The sequence below is a fragment of the Denticeps clupeoides genome, chromosome 1, assembly GCF_900700375.1.
Source record: "Denticeps clupeoides chromosome 1, fDenClu1.1, whole genome shotgun sequence".
Classification (NCBI taxonomy): domain Eukaryota; kingdom Metazoa; phylum Chordata; class Actinopteri; order Clupeiformes; family Denticipitidae; genus Denticeps; species Denticeps clupeoides.
In genome coordinates, this window is record NC_041707.1 from 7,220,986 (window position 1) to 7,242,088 (window position 21,103).

Genomic DNA, 21,103 nt, shown 5'->3' on the forward strand with positions numbered 1-21,103 from the left:
TGACCAGTAGTAACAATCCTCTTTTGTATTTGGCGATGAACGGTGTGCCAGTAGGATGTGGTGAATGTGCTCGCAATCTCTCAGTGGACAGTATTTATACGTATCGGCAATGTGAAGAGCGTGAGCTTGTATAAAATAAAAAAAAAAAAAAAAAAAAAAACTGTACATGCAAAAGCACGATCCGCTTGGACTCGGTGTTTGAATGCCGCCGAGGGTGGCAGCGCCTAGCGGCCTGTTCTGTCTGATCTTCCATCACGGTGTCTGATTTCACTAATTAAGCTTCCCATCTTTATTCATAAGGTAAGAACATTGGATGTGAGCAGGAACACAGGGTGGAGTACAAGCGCACCCACCCACCCACACACACACATGCAGGTTGTCCTTTAACTGTGCTCTCTGCTTCTAGAAGTGCAGACAGAGGTTCTAGAGCAGATAAATATGCCTCATAAATAATTATGTGGGATCAATACATCTACTGGGCGGCATCAGTAGATACACAGGGGTAGAAACACGATCGTTTCTAATGTGAAAGCAGAACAAAGAACAGGATATGAAATGTATGCAGACGTTTAAAACGAGATGAACAGATATTTAAATGAGGTAGATAATTGGATGTGCTTTTAACGAGCCATTGCCGGTGCTTCATCAGTCAGTGTTGTGGTAAATGTCTCTTTATTGACCATGTAATATCACTAATTAACACATGAGGGCAGTACCTATGTTGTACTGCCACATGCTTTCCAACATTGCACAGGATGGTGGAAAACTGAGGGAACATTCAATCCAATAATTACAATGGTGGGAGCACCTATTATGCCAGACCAAGTGGGACCTCAGAGATATCAAGTTGGAATTATATTTAGGGTGACATTTAAGGAACACAAATATAAGACATCCTAGATCTGAATGAAATATAAATACTTTGTCCTTTACATAGTTGAATGTGTGGCTACAAATGAACAGAAAACAAGTCAAAATGAGGCTCAGTAGTGTGTGTGGCCTCCACGTGCCTGTATGACCTCCCTACAACACCTGGACATGCTCCTGATGAGGTGGTGGATGGTCTCCTGAGGGTTCTCTTGTCAGACTTGGACTTCAGCCAACTCCTGGACAGTCTGTGGTGCAACGAGGTGTTGGTTGATGGAGCGCCACATGATGTCCCAGATGTGTTCAGTTGGATTCAGGTCTGGGGAATGGGTGGGCCAGTCCATAGCATCAATGCCTTCTCACAAGGGGTCTGAGGATCTCATCTCGGTACCTAATGGCCATCAGGCTACCTCTGGTAAATTCCATCCCACTCCCACTCTGGAAATTCCTTCCCACTCCATTACTGACCCACTGCCGTAGTGGAGAATGTTTTCCACGGCATCTCCAGACTCTGTCACGTCTGTCACATGTGCTCAGTGTGAATCTGCTTTCATCTGTGAATTTGCCAAGCTTGGTGTTCTCTGGCAAATGTACGGCACGGTGTTGGGCTGTAAGCACAGACGTTGGGTCCTCATACTACATCATACTCATACAGTCTGTTTCTGACCATTTGTGCTGACACATGCACATTTGTGCCCTGCTGGAGGTCATTCTGCAGGGCTCTGGCAGTTCTCCTCCTGTTCTTCCTTGCACAACGACGGAGGTAGCGCTCCTGCTGCTGGGGTGTTTCCCTCCTACGGCCTCGTCCCGATGTAATGGGGATCTTCAAATGGACCAGTAGCATTGTAATGGACATGAAATATACACCATGACAGTGGACTAAAACCTACTCTGCACTGTCCAGTACCTCCTTGAATTTATTGTCAATCAATCCTAAGTGGACAGCTTGATTCCACAGAATGTGATTGACTTGGAGTTACATTGTGTTGTTTAAGAGTTCCCTTTATTTTTTTGAGCAGTGCATATTTTGTCTTTTTACACTTAGTACAGGATGCAACCATTGCATTGCAATTTAGAGAAAAGTGAAAAGACAAAATGACAAATTGTAGCAGACTGAAAAAGATAACTTTAAATGGCTATACAGGTATTAAGATAAAATGTGGGCTTCAAAGCATCAATACACACAGCTCTGGATAAGAATATCTGTTAAATGCCATGAATGAAAATGTTACAAAATGGGGTTAAAGTTGGTCCATTAAAATAGACCGAGGCGGTGGGACAGTGAATATCAGTGCTGCTCCAAGAAGACAACCTGAAAAATACACAAATCATAGTTGTGACAGGCAGTGCCACGTCCCGAGTAATCTCAGCTGGAGCAACTGAAGCATGGTTACTCAGGGCCCCAGGAAAAACAGGTCGACAGCACCCAGTAGGTGCTGCGACACTGAAGTGGACTCTGGTATCGTTTTCTGCAGTGTTTTTGTTCCTGTCTCGCCGACACACGCCATAGGGTTTTCGTTGTTGCGCCAGTTTGATTTCTGACATTTCAAAACGACCTGATTCTGTGCCTTCTTTTCCAGACACATGCCAATAGTATTTTTGGTAGGAATGGATTTCAGCGTTTATCATAATCCTTAATATAGATCCATAAATGCCTTTTTAAGGCAACAATATGATAATGTGTTGTACTGCTGGAGCCAGTATTTTAAATTATTAAAATATTGTATTTTAAGTTCCTGAGCCTCGTCATCTACTGTTTAGGTCTGAGCTAAATGGCATTAGGGTTGTGAGTTATAACAAAACCAGTGTCTGCAGGCAAGCTTTGAAAACCTAAAATGCTCCTCTTTAAGAGTAAACTTAGGTTTGTTAAACTTGCATGGTTACCTGGAATGTAGAAATTCCAGCTGCTGTTCACTACACGAAGTAGCGAACCCATGATCAGGGCTGGGAGGGATTCTTCTGTCACAGTTTTTTTTTTGTCTTTTTTTTTCAAACATATAGAACCTATTGTAACATCATTAAACTGCATGATTTTACCACGTGTGTTTCTGAATAAGGACAGGACAGAATTAAAGCTGATTTGAAACAGGCGGTATCTGAGCAGCAATTTGGTTCTTAAGACCAGAAAGAGGCGCTGGGACAGTGAATATCAGACCTGCTCCAGGAAGACTGCCTGAAAAATACACAAATCATAATCATTATTATAGATGTTTAAATGCCTTGTTGAAGCCACTATGTCAAAGGTGATTAAGTAAAGATCTGAACAACTTGTATTGGATCAAGTGTACTTGTCTAATGGAGTTGTGTACTCTGTTTTACTATGTAGGTCGACTTTTTTTCACCATTCATTCAAACACCCACATTGACATCTCCCCAAGATAGCACATACCTGCATTTCTGCATTCTTCGATTTGAAGCATATGTTAGTGGTTCTGCATTAGATTCTCTATTTGTAATCATTAGGCACCACATTTTTTTAAGCATTTGGTTGAAGTGACTGCATCAAAAGTTTACACACTGCTATACACTCTTTTGTCCTATCTTCTTTTTGCAACTATTAATCATTTAAATAATTATTTTATTTATGTTTAATTAGAATTTTCTAAACCTTAATTAACACCACAGAACAATGAATGTACTCCACAAAACAAAACAAAAATTCATTGCTCAACTTATTCCTCATAATTTACTTTTACATTTATAGTCATTTGGCAGACGCCCTTATCCAGAGCGACTTGGTTCCATGTTACCATCGATGAAGTGATCAATTCTGGTTCACTAGGACCCAAAACTATGAATATAATCTTTTTATTCACTATGTTGTAGTTTCTATACATAAGTCAGACAAGAAGAAGGTTACTAGATGAGTGTCTTCCTTTTACCTTCAGAGATGGAGGGACCAGGCGAGCAGTACTGGAGGCTCGGAGTATACGAGGTGCAGTGCGAGGTGTAATAAGGGCTGTGAGGTAGGATGGTGCTACTCCATGTTTGGCTTTGTAGGCCAGCATCAGTATTTTGAACCTGATGCGTGCAGCTACTGGGAGCCAGTGGAGGGAGCGTAGCAGAGGGGTGGTGTGGGAGAATTTGGGAAGGTTGAAGATTAGTCGTGCTGCTGCATTTTGTATTAGTTGTAGAGGTCGGAGTGGTAGTAGTGGTAGACCAGCTAGAAGGGAGTTGCAGTAGTTCAGTCATGACATTACTAAGGACTGAACCAGTAGTTGGGTGGCCTGTGTTGCCAGATAAGGACGGATTCGTCTGATATTGTAGAGAAGGAATCTACATGAGCGGGAAAGATTGCTGATTGCATTCACACCATTGCATTAATCCTCACCTCAGATATGTGGATGATTCATATTCTGAGAACCTCCCATCGGCTTGGAGACACATTTTGTGCTTACACAGGGACAACAGGTTCTTCAGAGCTGTGTTCAGCAAATAAGTGCTATTCATAAAGGGTGCGGTGATGTTTCTTCAGAGCAAGCACAATAAAAAGAAGTGTATTTTTGGCCCATCCATCCAAAGTCATGCGTCCTGGTGGAACTGGAGTCTCCTGGGTCTTCGCCCCATGGACAGCGTGGTTATTAAAACGCTGTCATGAAATGATGCTCCAGGATTTTACATTTACATGTAAAACATTTACCAGACGCACTTATCCAGAGCGACTTACAACCAGAAGTTACAGGGACAGTCCCCCCCCTGGAGACACTCAGGGTTAAGTGTCTTGCTCAGGGACACAATGGTAGTAAGCGGGATTTGAACCCGGGTCCTCTGCTTCACAGGCGAGTGGGTTACCCGCTAGGATCAGTGTACTGCGATCTTATCTGGGCGTCTCCATGTAAAAGCAGGACGCCTTGTTGCCGGCCTTTATCGAGCCGCTTGCGGAAGAACGCTCTATTTGTGCCGGCGTGGGGAACAACATCCTCGGAGAACCGGCGAGATCCGGCTGCGTCGGGAACGCGGCGTGATGAACCGGCGGCCAAGAGGGCGGGGCTACAGACGACCGTAACGGGACAGCGGCGCGGGGACGCGAGGCGCGTCATTTGTTGCGCGGCCGCATCTGGCAGCTGATTGGCTGAAGGCGTCCCGGGCGCGACAACAAATACACGTGCGTTTCGGGACGGGACCGCCACAGCGGGACAACCCCAGAAGTCTTCACCAGGAAGGGACAAAAAAAAAAAAGAGTTCTCTCAGAAAGCTCAACACTAAACTTAGATGAACAATATATATATATATATTGAATAAAAAAATCCTCAAACATGCCTCAAGACGTCCTGCCCGAAACAAGCTCTCTGTGGATATTCGGCTACGGATCCCTGGTGTGGAATCCGGACTTCAGCTACAGCCGAAGCAAAGTTGGCCATATACAGGGCTACAAGAGGCGCTTCTGGCACGGGGACAATTTCTACAGGGGTGACAAGGACACGGTGAGTCCTGCTCGTTCCTCACAGCAGGAAGAGTGAGTCAGACTAGGACCTTGTGTGCCTTCTGATGTGTAAAATAAGGGCAAAATCCTTCATTTTTTCTTCTCGTCTGCTTCCCTGGTTTAGCCTGGCAGAGTGGTGACTCTGGTGGAGGATCTTGAGGTAAGAGTCCTAAATGTTTATTAATTAAAAAAAAAATCTGGTTACCTATTGCGAAATATGAAGTTAATTATAGCCACACGAAGTCAAACTTTCTTGCATTGCAACGCAGGCTTGTACGTGGGGCGTGGCGTATGAGGTCACCGGCTCTCAGGTCGAAGAATCCCTGAAGTACCTCAACGTCAGGGAAGCCACCCGAGGCGGGTACGTCAGCAAGATGGTGGAGTTCACCCCACGCGACCAGGACGAAGATGCCTCCCTCGCCCTCGTCTACATCGCGACCTCTGATAACCCCATCTACCTGGGGCCTGCCAGCCCCGCCGAGATTGCGGCTCAGATTGCGATTTGCCGCGGCCACACGGGCCACAACATAGAGTACCTCCTCCGCCTCGCAGACTTCATGAGGATGTACTGTCCTGAAGTGGAGGACGACCACCTGTTCTCCATAGAGGCAGCAGCCTTGGCTTTAGTCATCTGACGGGAGCCACCAGGGAAGGTGGCCTCGGGCTTCTGGTAAAAGGAATTCTGGGACCAAGTAGACATTGTTCCATGGGATTTGTGCAATTTGAAGTTGTTGAGGGGTGTGGTCTGGCGTTGTGTGTTCCCAACCTTTCTGTTCTCTCCTAGCCTGTTTACTGACGCACTGTGTAAAAAAAAAGTTGAGAGAACTTAAAAACTCTTCCCAGCTGGTTGCATTTTTTTTTTTACAGTGTGATGAGAATTTTTTTCTATTGGTGGACTTCCTCAACTGTGGAAAGTGTAATAATATAGTGGGTATGGGATGCAGGGAATGTATGTGTATACTTCAAACATTTTATGTACTTAATGCATTTGTGTGTGGATTAGGCGTACAGCAGGAATTCAGCCAGAAGCTTTTCATTCCAAGCATACAGGTGATGAAGAACACTTGGTGGAGATCAAATGTTGGAAGAGAATTAAAAGCTTTAGGAAAGTCTGAGCTACACCATGCCTTTGTTGTAAAAGGATCATTAATATATATATTTTTTCCTATTGTAAACCTGTTTTTTTGTATGTTTTTTAAGAAAAGTACAAATAAAATCATGAATTATAAGCCATTGTTCATATTTCTTGGTAATGTGTTATCACATATGAGCGTCACAGACTATGACGCTCATGACACTGTGACGCTGTGTGCGTTAAGGACTGTGAGTCACAATATGAGCAAAACACACAAAAAAAACCATCACTGATGTCGTAGCACAATTTATCAAAAGCATCATCATCATTCTCATCATCATCAAGATGATCCTTTATTAGTCCCACAAGTGGGGAGTACAAGATAAAAGCAGCAAAAAATAAATGGCACAAAGAATATACAAATAAATAATCTGTAATATATATGTGTGTGTGTATATACAGAGCACATAAATGAACATCATTGTGTCCATTCATTCATAAGTAGAAATAAGTCTGTTCATCTGTTGTTATGTGATTATATTGCAGTAAGTTGTGACCTTGTGATCAGCTGGGGTGCATCGCAGCAAAGCGTGTATCTTGCGATATCGGCGCACTGGCCCTTGCGCCAGTCACTTCAGCAGACTAGGGCCGATGCTGAATGCGCTCAGTCTTTTGCATTATTGCTGAGTTGGCGAAGAGAAAGAAGCATTCAGCGTTTCCCTGTTACTTTGATTGACTTGTTTTCTCCGGCAGCGGGGTAAATAAATTCCCCCTGGTACGGGGTTTGGCTGTGCCCCTGTCTACACGGGGGACTCTGATGTCCTGCCAGACCCCACATAAACAAGCCCATTCACTCCAGAGTGTCAAATCACAAACAGATCAATGCGTGCATTCAGCTGTTGGGACATGCACGGCAACTTGCGGCCCCCACTCGATCGAAAGGGCCGGGCGTCTGAGAGTGTGAGAGGCGGTGATTGTAGATGCATCAGCACACTGTCACCTTTAGTCTGTGTCTCGGTCCAGAGTGTTCTTGGAGCCCGGGGGAGATAAACATGACTGTTGTGCAATAAATGACATTTCCTAGTGTACTATAACTCCCCGGCACAACTGTGGTTGTCCGCTCGGTTGCAGTTAGAGGAAGTGGTGAGACGTTCTGAGCACCACAGACAAACTATTTCCCTCCCCTTCTAATTTTAGAGCTCCCCGATGTCCTACATTAAGTGCTGTAAAAGCACAGCACACCCAGCACAGTTAGTCTTTGATATAGTTTTTTTTTCTTCAGACACACATTGGGTGTTTGTGGGTGAATGAATGAAAGAATGAATAAACAATTGCACAAATACGGTCATGATTTCTTTATTTATTGCAGACAGTAAACTCAGTGAACTCTCTCGTTGTGAAAAGCCTTGTCTGAAGACACTCGGGTGACAGGGGTTGGGCGAGGGACCATGCATGTGAATTTTAAATCACGTTGTGCAAACATGTGCCTATATACCCCTCTGGAGCGGTGCCCCATGCCTGCGCATATGTGAGTTCCCTTAATGCTCCCCTCTGTAAATTCCAAGAATATCGCATGGAAGTGGGTGAAAGGTAGCTATAGTAAAGCCTGTATTATATAAGCTGAGGCATACAGAAGAGGAGCAGACGAGGCACCCCTTGCAGAGGCTTTTTTACCATATCATTGGGAGAAAAAATAATTACTTGTACTTACTAGAATTAGCAGACTATTGAAAAAAAATTAGTTGACACTCATTTGGTTAACACTTGTCTGTATGTTTTTTATATATAGCTAATGTGAAATAGGAGAACCGATTCTGTGGTGCTGCTCATGTAATGTTTCTGTGTACAGTACACCCCATATGGATACTGGACACTGATATTGGAGAAGGGATAACCTCCACAACCCCCATAACCTCTGGGCTGGGAGTGTGTGTGTGTGTGTGTGTGTGTGTGTGTGTGTGTGTGTGTGTGCAATTATGGAAAAAAGAGATGTGGCTTGATACAAAATAACCATTTTGCACATTTGGAATTTTGCACATGATTATCATTTCTTGTTTGTGTCTTGTTTGAAAAATAAGACCCCATTGCACAATGTAAAGCCACTTTGCAGCGTCTTATCTGATGTTGTCCATGTTTAGTGTACAGAGATCTTTATCGTTTTTATGGGTATTTAAGTTTAGGTCAATTTTATGAATGCACTGTGTGTAAGACACTGTGTTCTGTGCATATTGTTGTATTGACAGTAAATCTGTGTTGAATCTCTCTTGAATCTCATTCAGATGTAGAGATTTTAGATTTATGCTACAGAGCATGCCAGGTCTGCAGACACCTGCCAGTGATGTTACCCCTTGCACTTGTGTTGTTCCTAAAAGGACACTCTCAACTTGCACTCCATCTGAACCCTGATCCCCGACCTCTTGGCCAGCAGGGTTAAGGGCACGCCAGAAGGGAGTGAATAAGAAAGCAATTAGGCTGCTAATGGACATGAGGCACTTAAGTGACCTCTGCTGCCCACATCAGAGGTCAGCCCCGAGGTCACAGTCCCGTCTTCTTGGCATCAAATGTCCCAATCATGCCCTGACCTCATCATATCTGTCTGTTGACCAGAGAGATCATCAAATCCTTAGTTCTTGTGGGACATCAATATTAGGTTTGTTGGGGGGTGAGGTAGTATTGTCTGTAGACCTCAAAGGAAAAACGTTAAATAACGGAGAAACTGGCCCGGTTGGCCAGCTGATGCTCAAGCCTGTGTCTTCAGCCGAAATGTGGGGGACAGAGTAAAAGTTATTATACCGCAATTGAGAGGAGCTGACTGTTCACTCCCTATCCTGTCCTTAATCTGGGACAGGCTGGAGGACGAGGCAGACGTAGCGACACATGGAAGAGGGTTCTGAGTTCTGCGTCTTATTATATTTGGTCATTTTTGAAAAAGTACGGTTATTTTATTACCACCTAAAAATAACAAAAGCAGCTCACAAAATATCAAATCATATTCTGGACGTCAAGAAAATCTAAATAAACTCAAACAAAAAGTAACTTAGTAAAGTTAATTCTGACTAAAAAGACCAACTAACAAAGACAAACAGCCATTCCTAACTACACACACACAGGGGAACATATATAATGTGTTAAATCAGAACATTTGAAACAGAGGGTTAAATGAAAACAAAATTAAACGCTCACAAAAACCAGCCTATCAGATGTGACTGATTTAACAAATTTGTAAAGCACAACATTTCTAAACTAATATTAACCTATAAAAATTAGTAGAAACGAAAAAAAAAAAAAGAAAAACCCCTCTGGAGTGGCCATCCATGGTACAGTCGGGTTAATGGCTTCATGTATATAAACAGCTTAGCACTCCAGGGTTCATCTTTTGATGTCCCTCCAGCCTCAGAAGCAGAACTGGCAGTGGTAACCTCAGTGCCAGTAGCTCAGAATAAACACAGTCAAAAAATAATGTGACTGTATTAAAATAACAAAAGTGCTGCAAATACTTATGTATTCTATATGATACAAAATAAATCAATGGGGTTTATTGAATGAAACTGAAACGTGCAAGGTTAACATAATTTCAGTTGATTAAATATAAACCAAACAAATTTTTTTTCTGTGCAGGAGGTTTACCAAGATTTGAGTGGCCATGTGGCAGCAGATGTGGACATCACAATGGAGTACAGTATGACTGGGTGACACTAACCTACCAACTTACCCTCCACTAACACCCACTGTATGTTACCAACTGTTAGTAATTAGATGCAAGAGGCACGTCAAGCTAGACGTCTGAAAATTTCTGAAAGTTTAGAATATAACACTCTGTCATTACATTATAACAAGCTGTTTAATATTAAGTCGGTCCCCTTTTTGCAAACAAATCGGCCCTGGCCTGTGACCTAACTGGACTTCTGAAGGTCGGTGGCTTTTCTATTGGCCAGCATGTGCACCCCACATATTGGTGAGTGTTGACCATGTTGGTTTTCATCCCTTTGGATCTCTTTCAGAGATGCAGCACAGGAACATCCAGAATTGGATATGCAAGTGCTTACCAATTATTCACACCAATTATTCTGCTTGTTCCAAATGTTCACTTGCTGCCTATGCTATGTCACCCACTGCCGTAACAACTACTGGGGTATGTTATATAAACATCACTATCATATTTCTCTGCAGGGTGAATTTATGACAGCTTTTAAAAACAAGGCCTTATCCATAAAACCGCATAAAGGGTGAAGCATACGAGCAACTGATAATTAAAATTACACTACAAATATCATTTTGTATAATTGTTTATATGCAGATATTTTATATTTGCAGAAATGTTGAAACTGAGACACTGGTTATTTTGGATTTGCCATTAATGGTTTGTTGTCGAAATTGCTCAACTGAAACTTGTCATGATCCAGTCTAGTCATTTCCGATCACCTGCCTCGCCATGCCAAATGGCCATGATAGAAAGACCCGACTGCATCTGGCCTCATCTCGACTCATCTCATCTTCTACTCATGTTCATAAAGACTCAGTGTATGGACTTCCTTCCCTCCTTCGTGGACTGCTTTGGCTGGCACGCCGGGAGTCTCGCCTAGGAGGGAGGGTACTGTCATGATCCGGTCTGGAAGGAGTTACTCCGGTCCGGGATCTGTTTGTCCTGTGTAAAGTTTCCTAATCGTGTTCACCTGAGTCTGATTTATAAGCTGCCCTGTGTCTTTGTTATGTTACATGTTCCCGGATGTCTCTGTTCCTGGATCTTCCCTGTCCTGTTCATCACAAGATGAAACCCCTGTTTCATGACGTTGTGCGAACGCGTCTTTCTTCTTCGTCAAGTGTAGTCATCATTTTCGATCATCTCACCATGCCCAACGGCCGTGACAAAACTGAGGTCATCTTACTCTGAGTAATCACCAGATGAGTCTGAAAAATCTGTGATGCAATTGGCAAATTTTTGTAATTATGAAATCTAAAAAGACAAACAACAAAAAAAAACCAATCCGGGTGTGTCATGACTGTACTTGCCTGAAATGAGGTCTTGCTGTTAATGCCTGATGTCTGCAGGTCAGAACTTATTTCTAATGATCTAGGGTTTAAAAAAAACCCCTCTGTATTAGAACATGGGTACATGGGTGGTACTGGGTGGATTTTGGCAAACCTGCTGACCCACAATCCTGCTGCTATGTTTGTGCCCATAGGCAAAGCATTTAACCCTGTCAAAACCTGTAATTATCTGGATGTCTAAGAGGTGCAATGTAGAGGATCAGACAGCTTTAGTGCAATATGAGCCGATGGAAGCAGACAGGGGTGAAAGAGAACCACAGATTTGGCTGTAATAAACCACGAGACTACCAGAATCAGATTTCCTGACATGACTCTTTTTGTTAGGGCAAATCTTCGCTCCACACATGCTGTGCAGAACACGCACGAGATTCACTAATCTAATCTGTCCAGCAAGAGGCAGGGTCCCGAACCAATCCTGAGCCAATTACAGACCTCACCAGAGGCCGGCCTTCATCTTAATTACCCACGCCGACTGCTGCACTACGCCACTTTTCCTGCCCTTAAATCTCCTAGTAATCTTATTTTGCCTCAGTTGCCCGGCAGCTGCTGAAGTGGTGTGGCAGGGTGTTGGGGATCCGCCGGTAAGTAGATTTTCAGATCATTTCATTGGGGAAGGGAAGGGCCTGACCGGCTAATTAAACGAAGTAGTGATGGTATCAGTCATCCGCCTGACGGGGGCCAGACATCACTGAAAGAATACGAAAATGTGCAAGATGATTTTCTGGCCCTGCGATAGGCAGGTGCCCCACCCTGGATGAGTCCCTGCCCTGTACTCTGTGTCCTGGGATTGCTTCTTTATGGAAAGAAGAGGCTTTTCTGAAATGTCTAGTAATTTTGATGTTTCTCTCAATCTCGCTTTCAGTTTAACACCATGTGTTCAACTATAACTTGTTTTGCCTCTCTCATGGTTGGAAATGGAAAACAGAATTGAAAAAACCTAATATAAGTGCATTCAATCGTTTTCTTGAGATGAATGTTGTAGAGCCACATTTCAAGATGAACGGGAAAGCATTTTTGGGTTTTTTTTGCACATTTTGCACAGTACACCACAGCAAAATGTTTAAGATCTATCAAAAAAATCTTGCTCGAAAGAAGAACTCCTCTGCTTTCCCCCTTACAGTCTCACCTGATTTAATCTGTTGCACGAATCCATTCACCCAGTTCTCATGAACAATGAGGCTTCACACCTTATCTGCTGGCTATACACTCACCATAACCTCAGAGCTCTTATTAAGTGTCTTGTTCATAGGATTGGTATTCAGGGCACAGAAATACCTTTTTAGCAAACATTGGCCAACAGTTGTTTTTGCATATGGGCCCTATCATAAAATCCCTCATGGGCCTATTCTTGACCCCCATTATCTTTTCAATACAAAAATGAAAATATAAAACAATAATAATAATAATAACAAAATTTTGTTGATAATACACAGCGCAATCTCCCTCTGAAACCGGATGCCAAAAAATCATCTCCATACACTACATGCAAAAGTGCCCTCTGTTCTTATGTCACTCTCCCCCCAAATTAATTTCTGATTAAAATGATATAAAATCCAGTGTTTTTTTATCTTTAAATTTCTTTCAGGCCAGAATAGTGAAGAAGTACCTTCTTGTATTAAGGTGTGTTCATAAACTTCCCCTAAACGGAATGAGATACAAGAAAAATCAATCTGGAAACAGTGGCAACCTTTTTTGCTAATGACATAGTACTCAGGGGACCAATGTCATGGCACATGATTTACAGCTGTCACGCAGAATAGCTTTATATTGTACTGACCAAGGACTGTAAAACGTAAGAAGCCTGTGAGATCAGATGAGTTTTTGCTTGAACTGTACACATTTTGCCAACATAAAAAGCACAAAGCCTTTTAATGCAACAGCTTCCCCTATTGGCCAAACTGTATAAATGCTCATTCTATTATCTGCTGTTACATGCATCATTACATTGTATTCACTCTTACAAAAAAACTATTTCTTGGTGCTCCTATGCATTGTGTCCTCCGTTCAATAATTACAAGGTCAGCAACCTTTTCTTGCTCAGGGACACAGTAATACTGAGAAAGACTTGGCACCAAGCCGCTACTTTCCCGTTATAACCACTTGGTCAGTCTCTCCTTCTCTGTCTGTGGAGGTAGATGTGATAGCAGTGCTTTTCACTTAAAATGGAAATGAGGATTTTAATGCTTGGGCGAATAAAGGGCCTGAATGCATCCATCACATTGTCCCCATACAGTAAACACATGTATGGGCTGAATTATGGAAGAGTCTTATCAGTTTGCTTTCCTTCCCTCTAAGCCTTTAATTTCCTTCAGCGTGCAGACCCTAAATATGATAAAGATGGCCTCGACACACTGAAACTGTAAACACTCCAAGCATTCGGGCCAACGCTGCAAATATCAAAAGGCCCTGCTGGATATTTCCTGCCATTTTCATGGAGTGCATTTTCACTCAAAGAACAGGAAGGGGACTGTATGTTTCTCACAGGCCAAGGGGGCTTGGTTCTCAGAGCCTTTCCTCAACTTTTCTCACGTGTGCAAGCAGACGATGAGAACAAGGCAAAAGCTATTGTGGGAGAGCTGAGGTATAAGGGCTCGTAGGTACTTTTGAGAAGACACAAAATAAAAAAAGAATCCCTGCATCTTCTTTTCAAACACTCCAACCATCAATGATGGTGTTTGATTCGCATTCATTAAAAATGTCTCAGACTCTGTGGCGTTGGCAGAGCTCCTGGGTCTGTCCAAGAATGTCCCAAGAGCTGGCACAATCTCCCCCTTCACAGGTCGCTGGATAAAACCGCCTGGACACCCGTTTGCCGGGCCAGTATCAGCCACACTCACCTGGGTGATATCACTCGGACGGAGCTTCAGGGGAGCTTCCACGTGGAAAGGCTTCTCTTTATTTCTCATCTCTCTGTTAGTTCTCCTGTATCATTCAGCTCAAACCACGATCCTATTTTTTATACCTTTTTTGTGTCTAATTTATGAATGCACAACTCCCTGAATGACCCACCTTCCATTCCTCATCATCCCTGTTTTATTCTGATAGATCCATTGTTGCTTTAAAGCACTTTATCGCAGGGGGGGGTGAACTTTATTTCAAATGCAGATAAATCGTTTGGCGACAGTTTTTAGCACGCTATAACTGTACAGCATCTGCCTGGGGATCTGATTTCTGTAAAGAATCAGCAGTTTACGATTTCAAGGAATGGCCCATAATTAGTTTTTAGTACAGGGACACATTATCAGTTACAGGGAATCCTAGAAATCGCATAAACAAAAGTGAATCTGAAAGGCGTGGTCTCATGGGAGCGATCCTGCAACATGTAATGTCCAGCCAAAAGTGGCCCATCAAGACATGAAAGGGAAATAAATAATTACATCTACAAATTGATTAAAGCCATGCAAGCGCAACTAAAGCGCCATGACTCTGGAGGGCTGATAAGGCCTGGAATAGCTGCTCTGATCTTGCATTAATCTGCCATTGCAGATTTCCAGAAATAAGAACTTCAGAAATGCCGCTACGCTTGCATTTCATCATGCCTCAACTCAACCCCCAAGCAAAACGAACCCATAACCTCACTGCTGGCTGAGGGAGACGCTCAGGTGATATTATATTTCATGCCATGCATGGTTTGAGCTGGGGGACGCGGTCTGTGAAGCAGAGACAGGCAGTTCATAGTTCTAGTGAGGGCCCTTGTTGACCAAGTAGTTTGGATTTCTTTTTTTTTTTTGCAGAAATAAGGATGGGCATGAAATGCATCGAGGAACACAGAGGAGCAGCTCAGAGTGCAGCGCTGACTAGGATGAAGCTCTACTGAGCCAGTCGTGATGATGAAGCATCAGACTGCAGTAAATCATTCCCTCTGTCAGCTCCGCCAAGCGAGGGAGAGGAGGCAGAGGTCGGCATCCTGTACACAGCGAGCGAGCAGCGCTTCCTTTTCCTCTACAGTAAAAACAAAACACAAGGTCACCACGTGTTTACAGCCCTGAAGCTGTTCCCCGCCGATCATTTTACTGCTTTATTGGTGCAGGAATTAAAGGTATACAGCTCCTGCCAGGGAAGTGTGAATCATGCCCATTTGGTTACTGATAATTAAATTATTAGGTGCCGACGGATGTGTGATCATGCACATGCGTAATAAAGTGAAGTGAAGAAATGTAGCCCCCTCCCTGCCGGTTCCCAATCGCATCAGGCGTTCCCTTGGGACACTGTATGAAGCACCTGATCTCCAGGAGCACCATGGGAGGTCTCAGAGGATGCCGTAAGCTTTCAGGAATTTTGTGCTTCCTAACGTTTAATGATTCAGCACCTTCAGAAGGAAACTGGTTTTATTTCAGTGTTGGCATACAGTGGTAGAGGTGGCTTCGTTGCCAGATTGGGCCACAGAAGATAAAATGACATTATTAGATTTTTTTTCTGTTGTGTTGGTGGGGATGTATTGAAACGTGCGTAATAATAGGGACAAGCATGAATAACAGTGCATGCATAATGCAAAATACTTTTTAACATTTCATATTTTTAAACAATGAGAGACACACACGTTATTTAAGTTGTAATTTAAATAATGAGCTAAAGTGACATCATGTGCAAAGGGCAACAAGTGGTTAAGTGTCAAATGTGTACTGGTCAAGGGTCAGAGGTGAACAGTCTGCCAGTCCAGGGCCAGGTGCTGTAGAACTGCCTGCCTGACACCAATAAAGCAGACATTTCTACAGTGATTTCAACACAGTGCTCATTCAGCAACTTCAGTCTTAAATTCTTATCCTGAATGTGCTGATGGAGTCAGGTCATGCCACATAATAAAAAAGCCGTGGATCATGCCCATGAGAAAGAGATGTTGTTGAGATTGTCAGATGGGAGGCAGGCGTGATTATACGTCGACAAAACAACAGTTTTCTTTTTTTTTTTTTTCCCGTCTCCATACAATGGCTCCCAGAAAGGGACTGGGCCGTTTCCTGAGCACAGACGTTACCTTGAGTTTGTGAACGCGTCCAGTTAGTAAAACCCTGGTACCAGCTGTGGCGGGACAGAGCTGGCAGATGCCGTCCTGCAGCGACCCGGGAATAAAAATCCCAATTAATCACTCCGCAGGTGGGAGCCAGAGTGAGAGGAATGAGAGTCGGCACACAGGAAACACACAGGCTGCTGCACACAATGCCCCCAGAACTTCCTGCAGGCCCAGAAAGATAAGAAACCTCATCTAGTTGGTCTTATTTTTCCCCACCCGAAATGTATAATGTGAGCCCTGTCAAATGGCAAAAAGGTGTGGTTGTCCGACTGACTAAAAATTCTTCAAATTAAAATAAAATCAAGCAACTTTTGCCAACACATATAATGCGATGCAACCCACAAGACGACAAAATGATGGTGTGAGATTTGTCAGCTGATGAAACCCCGACACCAGAAAGCATCTGGCCTTGAAGCGCAGTGTGGGCACAGGGTCCTGCACCTGACAGCTGTACACAGGGGGTGTGATTCTCTCACACACAAACATACAATATCCACTCCACAGGGCCTGTATTTACCCAGAACGAACACGACAGGAGGTCCAGAAGCCTCATGGCAGAAGTAATGGACTCGTGCAACTGAACATTTAGTGTGGTGCAATACTGCCCCTCACTGGCTGGGTTTGGTAAGAAGGGGACAACAATATATATCTGGAGGTTTTCATTATTGTATATAGTTTTGGCTTATAATATAATTGTACAATGTAACTGTAATATAACTGTACAGTGAAAAGTCTGCATAAATTTAGTCTAGTTGTTAAAGTATAGTTCTAATACGTATTGGACCAAGAGAATTTTACAGAAACACTGAGATCATGCACATTTTGGACTGGAGTGTTCTGTGGATTTGGTGATAAGATTATGGCTGTTCTGTGTATATTTAGATCCAACCTTAGATCCATCAAAACATTCCTGGAAACATCAAAGCATGGACTACACTTGACCTCTGAACATCATGCTGTGGTATCAGACTTGTCAATTGAGATCTGGAAGTCAGATCAATACCTCAATCTCGATTCCTGAACCATTGTTACGATGACGGTCTGCAACAATGCTCAGGTAGGTGGGAAGTGCAGCATCCACAAGAATGCAGCCCCCAAGGTAAGGAGACCAAGACAAATGGAAAAGGCGATTCATCAGACCAGGACACGTTTGCTCTGCGTGCTCCATGTTCACCTTTCCATTGTAGGTGCTGTTGGTTGTAGAGGGTGGTAGTATCGTAGTGGGTAACACACTCAAGTATGAACCAGAAGATTCAGGTTCAAATCCCACTTACTACCATTGTGTCCCTGAGCAAGACACTTAACCCTAAGTTGCTCCAGGGGGGGACTGTCCCTGTAAGTACTGATTGTAAGTCGCTCTGGATAAGGGCGTCTGATAAATGCCGTAAATGTAAATGTAAATGTATGGTTGTGGACATTGGTGAGCAGTTCTGACACCTTTCTATTGGAGCCAGCATCTACATTTTCCCCCTGCTCCTCACATCACTAGTCCTTGTCATTGTCAATGTCAATCAAATATCCCACCTAATCTAAATAGGGTGCTAAATAGCCTACTGTGTAACAGGAGACATTTAACCCTGGGTGTCTCCAGGGGGACTGTCTCTGTAACTGCTAGTCATAAGGACAACGGAGTCTGATCAATGCTGCAAATTAAAAAAAAAACGTAATACATCCCACCTGCTGCCATTGTAACGATATTCCCTCCACCTGCCAGTGGTGCTAATGTCGTGGTCCCCTAAAGCGGTCCCGGAGGCGCTGATGTACCGAGAAGCCCGAGAGACCATGTGCGCGGCGGGGGGCGTGGCCTCGGCCACATCAAAGCGGCCGGCGCCGGCGCGTGAGGCGCGATGATTGGGCGGCGGCGCCGATTCAAACGCGAAACTGCCGCGACGCCGCCGTGCTCCACGGAACCGGCGTGGAAGTGGACGTGGACGCGGGCGCGATGGAGCGCAGGGTGGAGTCGCAGCTTTTTCCCCGCAAGAGAGACGAACCGAGCGTCAGCTGCATGCTGCTGGGAGACGGAGCTGTGGGCAAGACCAGCATGATCGTCAGCTACGTGGCCAACGGGTACCCTGCCGAGTACCGACAGACCGCGTTCGACGTCTTCTCCGGTGAGCTGGTGGGTGCGTGGGGTCTGCCTCGCTTCTGATTGTGGTGCTGATGCTTGCGTGTCCTTCCTTAGGCTCAGTCACAGTGGACGGGTCGCCCGTCAGAGTCCAGCTCTTGGACACCGCAGGACAGGTAAGGTCACCCGGACATCGGCCCAGGACTAAAACCCCACTTGAAATATCTTGCAGCTGTTCTGGGTTTTGCAGATAATATGGAATGGGCCAATGGACCCAATGGGAAAAGAAAAGTTGTCTCGGGCACCTGCTTACTGCACCAACTGGGCCGAGATCCTTTCGATCACAATGCAGGACGTAGTACACGTCCATCGTTCAAGATAACTTGGGGCTGGAAGTCTTTTTAAGGCCTGTTTTTTTTGGGTGGGGGCAGGGTGGGGGTGTGGGAGGGAATCACACAGCAGGAATTCCACATCAGGCAATTCATGACTGGAGTAACCAGCGGGAGAGGAAGGGGGGGGGGGGGGGCATTTCCATTTGACTGTAAAATCCCATCTTGAAATGCAAACGGCATTGTTTATTTTCTTTTTCTTTTTTTTGCAGGAGGAATATGACAAGTTTCGTTCGCTCTGCTACGACCACACCGATGTCTTCCTCCTGTGCTTCAGCGTAGTCAACCCCACGTCCTTCCACAACATCACAACAAAATGGGTTCCTCAGCTAAGGGCCAACAACCCGACGCTTCCAATCGTCCTGGTGGGGACTCAGTCTGACCTGCGGCACGACGTCAACGTCCTCATCAGCCTGGACCAACTCCGGTTTAAACCCGTCCTGAAATCTCAGGCCCGCGAGCTGGCGGAGCACATCAGGGCCCAGGACTACGTCGAGTGCTCTGCTCTGACGCAGGACAACCTGAAGGAGGCCTTCGACGTGGCCATCTTCGCCGCGATCAAGCACAAGGCCTGCAGAGCCAGGAAAATTGGACTTCTGGGCCGGGCAAAGGCTTTCTCCAGCGGTGGATGGAGGAAGTTCTTCTGCTTTGTGTGAGCAGTCAGGTTGGCCAATAGGATTTTTATTTGGGTATATTTAATGAGATTGCAAACCCAACACAGACGCCCAAAGCAAGAAAGGCAAATTAGGTGCTTTTTATGCTTCTTGTGGAAGCACTGCTTTCCAAATGGTCTTTTAAATATGCAAATTTAAACATGTCGTACTCTCAGACTTCACCTTATTTTAGGTTTCACTGTACAAATTGTACAACACTGTATGCAAAAATGTAGTAACTTTCCATTTATGTGAATTCTAAAAACCAATTTTGTGTATTTAACTTATCCTGCATTGTTATTTGTATACATTTTTTTGTAAAGTGTGAGGCTGTGAGGAGTGGGGTGTTAAATTTCGGATGGAAGGAGGGAAACTCTGAAAGGAAGAGGGTGTTACTTCAAAACGGAGGGAAACCCTAAAAGCCATTTACATTTTGCTGGCTCCTCCAACTGTTGTTCACACTTTTCTAAGACAAAGACCAAAAAACATCATGCATTGTGTCCACTTTGTAGGAATAATGTGTGTATGGGGTGGAAAAAAGTTCTCCTTTTAACATTTTTATCGACTTCATTAGTTTAAACACAACTTTACTGCTGCTTTTGTAAAAATGTCACCATTTGATGTCCATGGAAAAACGTCTCAGGACATGTCTGACACAATTATTTTTTTACATTTTTTCCTGTTTTTGCTTCCATTTACACAGTTCACAGTTTTTTAACCAGTTGTGTTGAGCTTATTGTTCAGCTTTGTGCACAAATATTTGCATTAGTAAAGTATTTTTGCTTCCCCACAAGTATCTAGTCTCTCATTAAAACTTAATGATGCTTCTGTAGTATGTAAGGCAGTGTCTTACATACTGTCTTACATAAAACAGTATGTAAGACAGTGTCTCAAACAGCAGAAGACATTTGGTTGGCCCGATAGCTAAACAAATCAAATCTGCGGTTTGATTACATACGTTTTTGATGGAAGAGAACTAATCATGCAGTCATTACTGTAATAAATAGTGGTAGTCACAGAAATGTCCGGTGGTTACCGAAATTATGTGCTCATGTATTGTAAAGGATTAAATACTGCAGAGCAATTCTCTGGAAAGAGAAAAAAATCTAAAGGCTAAAACAATTTCTGTAATATTTGCACTTTTAATGGTCCTCATATTTAAGATGGGTACTCCAGATGTGGAATATTCTTTAATTTCAATGTATTTAAAAAAAAAATAAAAATACATTGCAATGTAAAATTTCAATAAAATTCAGAGTTAATTATTATTATCTTAACCCAGGCATACTGAAGTACCCATAAGTAAGGCAAGACAAATACTACATGTCACACTTGTTCAGTTCTGACCACTAGTTACGGGGGTAAAGTAACTTGTAGGTAATCAGTCCGCTGCTGTCGATAGATTAAAAAAGGCAACCTGCTGGTTGTCTGATGTCTTGAAACAGTGGTTTGTTCCATCCTTTCAATGGACCTCAACATTATCATGCGTAAAAAGAGCCCCCGTCCCCCTTTTCTTTACCGACTTCACAGGATTAGTGCGGGGTTAATCTGGCTAGGATTACAGCGCATTTCAA

At 43.7% G+C, this 21,103-nt stretch overlaps 2 protein-coding genes across 2 annotated transcripts; both read left to right on the forward strand.

Moving 5' to 3' along the window:
- The first annotated feature begins 4,836 nt into the window (after positions 1-4,836).
- On the forward strand, positions 4,837-6,519 carry LOC114796390 (glutathione-specific gamma-glutamylcyclotransferase 1-like). The gene is made up of 3 exons (XM_028990301.1): positions 4,837-5,291; positions 5,415-5,450; positions 5,560-6,519. Exons 1-3 carry the CDS (start codon positions 5,124-5,126, stop codon positions 5,923-5,925), a joined length of 570 nt encoding a protein of 189 aa, XP_028846134.1. The 5' UTR covers positions 4,837-5,123; the 3' UTR covers positions 5,926-6,519.
- Positions 6,520-11,920: 5,401 nt separating this feature from the next.
- On the forward strand, positions 11,921-19,690 carry LOC114790713 (rho-related GTP-binding protein RhoV-like). The gene is made up of 4 exons (XM_028981006.1): positions 11,921-11,995; positions 15,149-18,533; positions 18,605-18,663; positions 19,089-19,690. Exons 2-4 carry the CDS (start codon positions 18,365-18,367, stop codon positions 19,530-19,532), a joined length of 672 nt encoding a protein of 223 aa, XP_028836839.1. The 5' UTR covers positions 11,921-11,995; positions 15,149-18,364; the 3' UTR covers positions 19,533-19,690.
- Positions 19,691-21,103: the final 1,413 nt, after the last annotated feature.